The 10,550-nt window shown below is 41.0% G+C and overlaps 1 protein-coding gene across 1 annotated transcript; it reads left to right on the forward strand.

The window, feature by feature from the left end:
- On the forward strand, nt 1–9,667 carry LOC131130828 (transcription factor 12-like). The gene is made up of 12 exons (XM_058074874.1): nt 1–205; nt 2,241–2,340; nt 3,094–3,233; nt 3,327–3,450; nt 5,109–5,179; nt 5,428–5,524; nt 5,636–5,709; nt 6,593–6,769; nt 7,276–7,393; nt 7,514–7,667; nt 9,052–9,281; nt 9,352–9,667. The coding sequence occupies exons 1-12, from the start codon at nt 137–139 to the stop codon at nt 9,492–9,494; spliced, it is 1,497 nt and encodes a 498-aa protein (XP_057930857.1). The 5' UTR covers nt 1–136; the 3' UTR covers nt 9,495–9,667.
- Nucleotides 9,668–10,550: the final 883 nt, after the last annotated feature.

Below are 10,550 nucleotides of genomic sequence, written 5' to 3' on the forward strand. Positions count from 1 at the left end.
ACCGGCAGGGGTGGATTAGGGGGAGGGAGTGTATGAGGACTGTATACACATGAGTAGAGGCACCGAGTGGCTGACTGACTGACTGGCTGGCTGACTGACTGACTGTGTGGACTGTACTGTGAAAACCAGCAGAGTTATGTACTGTGCTCATCCTGTCTCAGGCGCAGGCAGCAACTCACTGATGTATTGCTACAACATGAAATCTGTGAGTAACATGTCTTAATGTGTATGTTTGCGTGTGTTGATGTTGAGGACGCTACACTCTCAGATGTTTGTTTGGAACAGTGTGTTCATCTTGCAAGTGATGTCAATATTATGGGATTTAACTGAATTAGCTGCATGTTATCGATGTTGTAAATGACATGTTTTACATTAGTTGAATTGACACTGGTGTTTTTTTTTAATTGGTATTGCTACAGTCTTGTTTATTTATCATCTGCTCGTGCACAACTAACCGCTAAAGATGCAGTTGAACGCAACACCACGTGCCGGTCCTTCAATATCACCTCTGGTTGCTTTAGCATGTTGACAAACTTGTGTTTAAATGCACTGACAGAGCTTCCTGTTTACCTAAGGCAGCAAGCGGCAAAACATCTTGACATGAAGCAGAGATTGCTTGCTATTTCTATTTGATTTAGGCTGTCCCTCTCCACTGCTTCAGCCATTATCAAAGGCAGCTTTGATCTTGCTGAGACTAACCATATCCAGACATCATGGATCACAGAGGCAGAAAATTGGTTGCATGTGGTGGGTTGAGCAGTACAGAGCACCCCCCTCCCCACCCCAACCCCCCTTTGAGTGCAAGTTGATATTTTCTGTCATCTAACATGATAATGTGCTACCATGGTGAAACATGCTATCGCTGACATGTTTACTAGTGGTAATACTTGTGATTTAAATGTTTAACGTTTTAATATATATACCATATTTACCTGAATATTGAGGTCAGTAGGGTAATAAAGTAGTTTACTTTATTTCCAATATGCTTACCAAAGTTACATGAAAGAACATCACATATAGTGGGGTGGCTTAATCATTATTATATTATTACATATTATTATTATTATAATAAATTATTCATTCATTCATTCATTTATACCAAATATTGCCTTCACCTATAAATGTCTACAGCTGAACCCAATTTGAATGACTTTAGCATACAGCAATGAGACACGGTTGTATTGTCATCCTTTCCTAGTTTCCTAGTTCCTCGTCTTTAATGGCTACAACACAACAACGAGTCCCTTATCGTTAGCGATGCCATTATTGATGGTTTCTAAATCAATGCTATGCTAAAAGAGGATGCCATGGTGACGGCCCCCCTGTCCAGCGGGGGCCAGAGGAGGCGTGCTGGGGCGGGGGTGTGACCATTATTAACGGGTCGCCTGCTATGCTGATGGTAAGGAGGACAATTGGCTTTATCCTCCACCATATGCTGCCCATGGCGGCTCAGACGGGCCCAGTGTCGGCAGGGGCTCCTCTGTTTGGCCTGGCCCACAATCACCATGGGACTCATGCCAGCCAGGGTCACGGCTCTGTGTGCATGTACGTGCATGTGTGTGTGTGTGTGTGTGTGCATGCGTGTCACCGCACAAGCATGCTCAAGAGAGTCTTTAATAGCCTGCTTTACAGAACTTGTCGTCCGGGTAACTGACACCCCATTGATGCTACACAGGGAGTTTTATTTTCATTTCCTGGGCCACATCAAAGCACTGGAGGGAGGTGCAGGTGCAGTCCAGACCTCTCGGTGTGTATGACCGAGGAAGCATGTGTTGTGTGTGTAGTATGCTATACTCCTAACTATAAGAAAAACACAATATAAGTAGAAGCTGCCTGTAGTAGAATTCAATTTTACAATCCATTTCTCAGCCAACAAGTCAATTTCAGTTCTTGCTTGGATTCCTTGCTAAGGAAAAAAAAACACGGGCAGGACTGTAACTCAATTTCATTAAGGACGGAATTGTATCTCAGCCCTTTGGAAGCCAGCAGAACCGATCACGATTAGGGCAGGGATTTCTCATGCTGAATGGTTCCTAAATCCGGATGAGGAGGTGCATGGATCTGCAGCTTATGGATTATCGCGATAGCTCTAAGTGTGCATCAGCTCTCTGCTTTGTTTTGGTAAAACTGTTGCTTCATGTCGTCGCATTTAACCTGTTTTGTGTAACTTTTTGCGACTTATTTTTTATGTTTTTAGATTTCCCCAATTGAACATGCTGTTTTTTTGTTTTTTTTTTCAGATTTACGGCCAGTCCCCCGGTAATGATGACATCAACCAGAACTTGTCTTTACAGCCGTCTAACAAGGCCTCCAGCAATGTATTTGCCAGCACTTTTTTTGGTAAGCAAAACGATGACGCCGGCGATTGACTGGCAACCCGTCCTGGGTGTACCCCGACTCAAATTGTTGTTGGACTTACACTTTAAACAGGACCTTAAGTGTGTAACACACACATTTATAGCATTATGCGTTATATTGGTATGCTCAGAAGCTATCTATTTGTTTATTGATAATTGTTTTTAAATATAACTCTCATCCCTCGTTCTAGACTAACTCATATTATAATATAAATAATAATAATGAACCTTTTAGTGAATTTTGGAATGTCCTTCCTTCCTTTCTACTTAATTCGACTTGTTATTATGTGTTATTAAGTTATATTAAAAACTAACTACACTAATTGCACTGAGTAATTTGAATTAAAAGAGACAATTTTCCAATCTTAAGTAAATATTCTGATGGATTCCACACAGCCTGCACAGTTGACAAAAAAAGCTCAAGAGATTACAACATAAGTGCACACAATTAAATAAGTAATCAATCACATAATAAATCAAAACAATCTCAATAATTTTGCTAGCTTCAATATGCATACATCGGTTTCAGCAACTTGGCATGTTTGTTCCATAGAACAACGGAAAGAACGGAGTGAGCCCTTTTGTTAGTCATGTCTCTTTGATTCTGTGGATGGAGGCGGGGCCGCTGGCATATACACACAGAGAGTACTGAAGAGTGCAACACAGCGACTTTAAATTAATTCGTTAAATTAATTAGTTAAAAAGTTGAAATGTAACATGTGATCATGTATTTTAGAGGGCACCAGCAATTTGCCTGACATCTGGAGCGCAGTAAATGGGCTGAACCAACACGGGTATGAAGGTGCACTGGGACCAACCAACAACCACCAAACGCCGGCGGGGAACTACAACAGTCTGCAGCAGCATGGCCACCTGGTAAAATTTACATCCAGGAAGTCACATTTCGTATTTTTTTTTTTTTTACACACCGCAACTTCAACTGGGTGTACCACTCTTCTTTTTGCTTAGGACTACTCCTCCCATACAGTAATGGCCGCCGACATGAACAGAGCTCTCCCTCCTATGTCCACTTTTCACCGCAACAATGTATCATCACACGCTCCTTTGATTAACACAACAGAGAATTCCACAGGTGAGACAATGGACAGTCATGACTGTGTGTAGGTCTAATTGGCCAAGTAGCAGATAATGAATATATATATATATATATATATATATATATATATATATATATATATATATATATATTATAATATACATTTCTATATTTTCACAATTATTAATGCACAGTCTCAGCACACCTGAAGATTCACAGGTGCGTAGGAAGCAGGCATAGGCAACATAGTGTTCAAAAGAAGGTTCCCGCACACTGTGTCGCTCTCGTTTATTAGTTTATTCAGGTAACGTTTCAGTCCGTTTGATCTTCATCAGACATATTAAATGTAATATTAAATTTAAATATAATTTTAATATAAATATATTCATTCATTCATTTTCTACTGCTTTTCCTCACGAGGGTCGCAGGGGGTGCTGGAGCCTATCCCAGCTGTCTTCGGGCGAGAGTTGGGGTACACCCTGGACTGGTCGCCAGCCAATCACAGGGCACATATAGACAAACAACCATTCACACTCACATTCATACCTATGGACAATTTGGAGTCGCCAATTTCCATAATTTGTAATTATTTAGCATTGTTTCCAACATGTAAAACTATTCATCCTCTCTAAAAAGTATTTTTTGTTCATACTTTTAGGTGTCTGGAACAGATTAATAAGATTTACATTATTTCCTATGGGGAAATATTGCCTCCAATTTTGACCTATTGGAATGAATTGATTACCGAGGCACTGCTGTATTTGCTTCAGCATATCTGAAAACAAAGTACCTGTGCTTTAGACAAAGACAACACATATATACATATAGACAAACAACCATTCACACTCACATTCATACCTATGGACAATTTGGAGTCGCCAATTAACCTAGCATGTTTTTGGAATGTGGGAGGAAACCGGAGTACCCGGAGAAAACCCACGCATGCACGGGGAGAACATGCAAACTCCACACAGAGATGCCTGAGGGTGGAATTGAACCCTGGTCTCCTAATTGTGAGGTTAGGCTGCGCGCTAACCACTCGACCGCCGTGCCGCCCCACATAATTTAACATATTAAATTTAATATGTTTCGGTCCGTTTGATCTTCATCAGACATATTACATTTAAATATAATTTAACATATTAAATTTAATATGTCTGATGAAGGTCAAACGGACCGAAACGTTACCTGAATAAACTGATGAACGAGAGACACAGACTGTGTACATATATTTATACTGTTATTCTGTCTATTTTGTATTTTTCATTCTTTTTTAATAGATGTGTCTGCACCTACTATACCAAAACAAATTCCTAGTATGTGTTTCATCATACCTGGCAATAAACCCTTTTCTGATTCTGATTCTGACACAGTGTGCGGGAACCTTCTTTTGAACACTGTATATTTTCACAATTAGAAATGCATGTAGTGCACGCACATCCAAAAAAGCAGTCTTAGGGAAGCCACCAACCATTTTCAGTCATGCTGGTATCAACATTAGCAGCTTAACTAAATGGTCAAATTACTATCAGTAGCTAGGAAAATGCACGAGAAGACAGAAAATCTGAACTCTTATTATTAAGTATACTGCACAAAACATTGTGGAATCACTCTCTCACCAAGTTTCATGGCAGTCACTATTGTAGTTTTTGTGTGATGATGATGTCCGTACAAACTATTGTCATGTTTTTCAGTCTCAGGGAACCAGACAAATGTATCAGGAGGGTCACAGACAGGCGATACTTTGGGAAAAGCTCTGGCTTCTGTAAGTATGCGGCAACACAACACCATTAAATCATGTGTCCTCTTCTCAAAACGTTCAAACAAAGCTATAAAACAAACAGGAAATAGTAGGTTTCCTGACATAGCAACAAAGATACAAGAGACCCAGCAGCTGTAAAGACCACTTCCACAAATGACAAGTGCATTTAAAATGATCCATGCCCTAGTCCCACTCATTCTACTCTTCCTCCTCTTCTTCTTCTTCTTCTCCCTCTCGCCGTCTGCTGCCAGATTTATTCCCCTGATCACACCAGCAGCAGCTTCCCTTCCAGCTCGTCCACGCCTGTGAGATCTCCGTCCCCACTGCCAAACGCCAACGAACCCGCAGGTAAACTGGCACTGCTGCTCCCAGTGACACTGTGTTTATTTTGCATTGCATGTTGTGTCAGTGTTTTTGTGTATTTTTTTTTTTATTTATTTCTGCTTTTGCTCCTAACAGGAAACAATATGTGGCCCCGGAGCTCCGTACAAGCACCTATCTCGCCACATTATGAGTCCTCACTTATATCCATGGTAAGACTTGATTAATTAATCAGTTAATTCATTCATTAATCAACCTGTTTGTGATCTTGTATATATATTTTTTAACATTATTAGAGCTCTCGAGACATGGAACAACATTCATATAGTTGTCCAATAAATAATACCCTGTTCATGTGTGTCACAGTAAATGTGTTCCCTGAATGTGTAGAGGACGGGAAGTGATGTCAGAGGTTCAGACTTGAGTTTTAGCTAGTCACGGTTTATGGCCCTAGTTATTAATATGGTTGTTATGTTTTCTGGTGGGCGGCACGGCGGACAAGTGGTTAGCGCGCAGACCTCACAGATAGGAGACCAGGGTTCAATTCCACCCTCGGCCATGTTCTCCCCCCGTGCATTTCTCCGGGTACTCCAGTACCTCCCACATTCCAAAAACATGCTAGGTTAATTGGCGACTCCAAATTGTCCATAGGTATGAATGTGAGTGTGAATGGTTGTTTGTCTATATGTGCCCTGTGATTGGCTGGCGACCAGTCCGGGGTGTACCCCGCCTCTCGCCCGAAGACAGCTGGGATAGGCTCCAGCACCCCCGCGATCCTCGTGAGGAAAAAGCGGTAGAAAATGAATGAATGAATGAACTTAAGCCAAAACCTTACCGCTTCCACACGAAATGGGAGGAGGAGGAGAATGTTTTTTCAGCCAATCTTGTTCAAATTTTGCTTGCCAGACCCCTGAGAGTTTGTACTAAATTGTGAAATTTCCCATAAATGCTTCTTTAACATTTGTGTTTAATAACAGCGCCCCCGTGTGGTACAAAAATAATAGCACAGGCACAGTTTCACACTTTTGTTATAGGTTTTTATCAGTCTTCAACTGATAAGAAACCAGATGAAGTTAATTCCTTTTTCTCTTCAAGTCTCAGGTAGAAGACCGACTGGACAGACTGGACGATGTGATCCATGTCTTAAGGAACCACGCTGTCGGCCCCACTGCTGGATTCGCTTCTGACATTCACGGACTGCTCAACCAGAACCACCATGGCCGGCCAAACGCTGTCGGAACGCTGCCCCTCAACTGCCACTCTCCATCCATGGTTAATATGTCACTGTAACATTACAGCATCAAACTGTGTGTGTATCTGAATGCTATTTTGTGTGTTCTGTGGTGTTTAGTTTTTTTCCATAGAACTATTACTATCGACAAGACTTGTTCTGTATAGGAAGTCAGTCTATTGAATATGTGGACTCTAATTCCACTGCAGGGTGATGGGGGGCACCTCTGATCCAGCATGTTTGTCCCTTTTAACTGAATGGGAGGATTTGGGTCTAGCTGGAGTGAAATTATATACTAATCCTCTTGGGAAACGGAGTATTAAATACTTCTGTTTTTCCAATTGAGATATGTTAGATTGTAGTGAATGGCAGTTTTAGGGGTTTGGATCTTGGATCAAGTGGTGATGATGGCTAGAAGGAGGCAGGTGTTATTTTGAGTCTCTGTTTAAAAAGTTATCTGTTCGAAGGATTTGAAGGATTCCCGTGTCCCAACTGCGAACACATCAGTATCCTCCTTATCGCTTCTTCTTCTTTGTGTGCCGTAAAGGTTGAAGCTGTCACCATGAATAACAACCACTCAGCCTTCCAGAGCCGCACACAAAATGGCCACCTGTACTCCGCCAAGCAGAGGGCCACACTTGATCTGACATCAGGAGAAGGCAGAGGTGACTCAAATCAACCTTTTTTTTAAAGCACGATTTGTGTACTATTGTTTGAACATTAATGCTGACCAGCCGTCCAATGGATGTCACAAAGTATAACCATGTGTCATGTTTCCCTTGCAGGCGGTTTGGGCATTCCGGGGAATGTGGAGCTTAAGATGGAGAGCAGCGAGAGGGAAGACATGATGCATACCAGTAACAGTCACAGCTCCGACAGTCAGAGGTCAGACGAGGAGAGTGAACATAAGACGCACGGAGAAAACAGTACCAGGGACAGGTAGACACTCATGCTTTACTTTGCCCACCCCTTCATTAGGTACACCTGCCCACTCTAATGAGATCTGTATGACATATTTGGAAAACATGTGATCCCTATGCAGAACAATATGTATACTTTATGAATACAATTACTAGGGCTTTCAAAAAATTAAACATTTTATTCAAAGTAATCACAGTTTTCAAAGTAATTAATCATGATTAATGAATTGTGATTAATTAATCATGATTAATTGCTAGGGGATTTTATAAACCTGAATGTTTGGGTTTTCTCCGGTTTCCTCCCACATTCCAAAAACATGCTAGGTTAATTGGCGACTCCAAATTGTCCATAGGTATGAATGTGAGTGTGAATGGTTGTTTGTCTATATGTGCCCTGTGATTGGCTGGCGACCAGTCCAGGGGGTACCCCGCCTCTCGCCTAAAGACAGCTGGGATAGGCTCCAGCATACCCTGTGACAATGAGGATAAGCGGCATAGAAAATTGATGGATGGATGTTTTAAGCCATTAAGCCATAAACAAGGTGCCACAAGGTGGCAGAAGAGAGCTAGGCATGGGTTTTTGGCGTGTGAAAACACACTGCATAGCAAGTGAGATAGCGTGGAGGAGTGTGGCAGGCTGAGGGTTAATTTTACACGCACTAAATGTTCCAAATGTGAAAATTCAAAATAGCTCATGGTCTTATACTTGCAAATAAATTGTTATTTTGAGGTAAAACAACCCCTATTTTATTTTGTTTATGTTGATACAGTTGGTTAGAATTTTCACAAAAGCAAAACATTTTTGTCAAATTGACAGTTATGTTGCCCTGTGATTGGCTGGCGACCAGTCTAGGGTGTACCCCGCATCTCGCCCAAAGACAGCTGGGATAGGCTCCAGCACCCCCACGACCCTCGTGAGGAAAAGCGGTCGAATATGAATGAATAAATGACAGTTATGCTTGAAATGTTTTTTTCTCCCTTTTTTGTTCTGTGGCATTGTGCACACGGTGCTGATGCACAGTGAGTGAGTGTGTGGTGAAGCTAGTCACCAACTTGCAGATTTTATAATAATAATAATAATAATAACAATGTCGCTGTAGCATAGTTAATATGCAGGTCACATTATGTAAATGAATCGTCGTCTGTGCTTTTTGGAGTTTTTTTTCAGAAGGCTTTGTAGGTGCCTCCCATTATGTGCACTCTTTTTTTTGTATCATTTTTTATATTTTTAGAACACACAGAAAAGAGAAATGTGTGTTCATGTCTCACATAAGGATTGTGGTTGATAGACAACATTGTAGGGAGCTGTCTGATGTCTTCTTTGTGGCCAGTAGAGGGCAGTAAAATCCACTTTTACATAAACTTTACCATCACCCTCACCAGTCTCTCCCATCTTATTAAAGCATCCACGAGGATGAAGATCTGAGTCCAGAGCAGAAGGCCGAGCGTGAGCGTGAGAGAAGGATGGCCAATAACGCTCGGGAGCGTCTGCGCGTGCGGGACATTAACGAGGCATTCAAGGAACTCGGTCACATGTGTCAGTTACATCTCAAGAGCGAGAAGCCACAGACCAAGTTGCTGGTGCTGCACCAGGCCGTGGCCGTCATCCTCAGCTTGGAACAACAAGTCAGAGGTTAGCACACATGATGTTGCTCATGGTGTGTTGTCTTTGCTATCGACTCTAACCACTAATTGTCCCACAGAGAGAAACCTCAACCCAAAAGCAGCATGTCTCAGGAGGAGAGAAGAGGAAAAGGTCTCTGCTGCCATGACAGATCCACAATCAATGCATGTCACCTTTCATTCAGGTTTGACTGACCCTGCAAACCCAATGGGTCATCTCTGAGGCTCCGAATATAGTAGTGTAAAACTCCCAATTACCAATGTGGACTTAAGTGCTTCCAAAATGACTATTATATATTTTTATTACAATTTGGTTGGTGATAGGGTGTTTATTGGCCCCAGTCGAGCACACAATTTTAAATCAGCTCTCCAATAAAAGCTTCACTTCCTCATATAGATCAACTTGTGTCTGTTTGATCAATTTGGACTAAAAGCAGAAAAAAAATGCATTGATGCAGTTGAACAATCATCTCCCCGGCTTCTCTAACACACTTTGAACTTTGTGCCTAAACGTTTACTTATAACAGACAAATGCATTGTAACCTGCAGATGTTTTGTACATTTTTTTTCTATATTTATTATCTTTACCCTATTGTGGTGAGGTTTTCATCTGCAGTTTGGCAGAGTATTTAACAGTATATCACTATTTCCCCACAGTCACAGAAATTTCCATGTTTTATGTGCTCATCAGACAGCTGATTTCATTAGTTTTTGGGTTGTTGTTTTTTTGGCATTGTGAGTGTGCAAGCTGCTGGAAGTATGTGTGTTACAGGAGTTGGACCATTCTGTGAATGAACAGATCTCCAAGAATGTCTTTAATTTGCATTATATACAGTATAGTCGAGCTGTTCTACTCTTTAGCACTATTAAGAGGAGTAAACACTGGTGGACAAAAACTAAATACTTGACAGCTAACCAAATTCTTCTTCTTTTGCATGTTTTAGGAATTTTCATTTTTCTAAGTTATGTAAGTTATCTTTTATACAAATATTATGAATGTCTGTTTATGCTTATTTTACACAAGGGGAAACATTTGTGTGCAGTTTTACTAGACACGGTTTGTGTTTTTAGCAATATGTTAACACAAGATTTTATTGTTTACCGCAAATCTTCAAAGAGTCATCAAAATACTGCTATCATAACATGTACAGTATGTGTACATTTTGAAGTAGCTAGGACGCATGTGCGCTGTTGTAGCAATAAATGTTTTTCTTGGGGCTTTTTTTGTTTTGTTTCATTTTGTACTCATTGGAATTTGTGTAGTACACACACGCAAGTA

Source organism: Doryrhamphus excisus, chromosome 6 (genome assembly GCF_030265055.1).
Source record: "Doryrhamphus excisus isolate RoL2022-K1 chromosome 6, RoL_Dexc_1.0, whole genome shotgun sequence".
Classification (NCBI taxonomy): Eukaryota; Metazoa; Chordata; class Actinopteri; order Syngnathiformes; family Syngnathidae; genus Doryrhamphus; species Doryrhamphus excisus.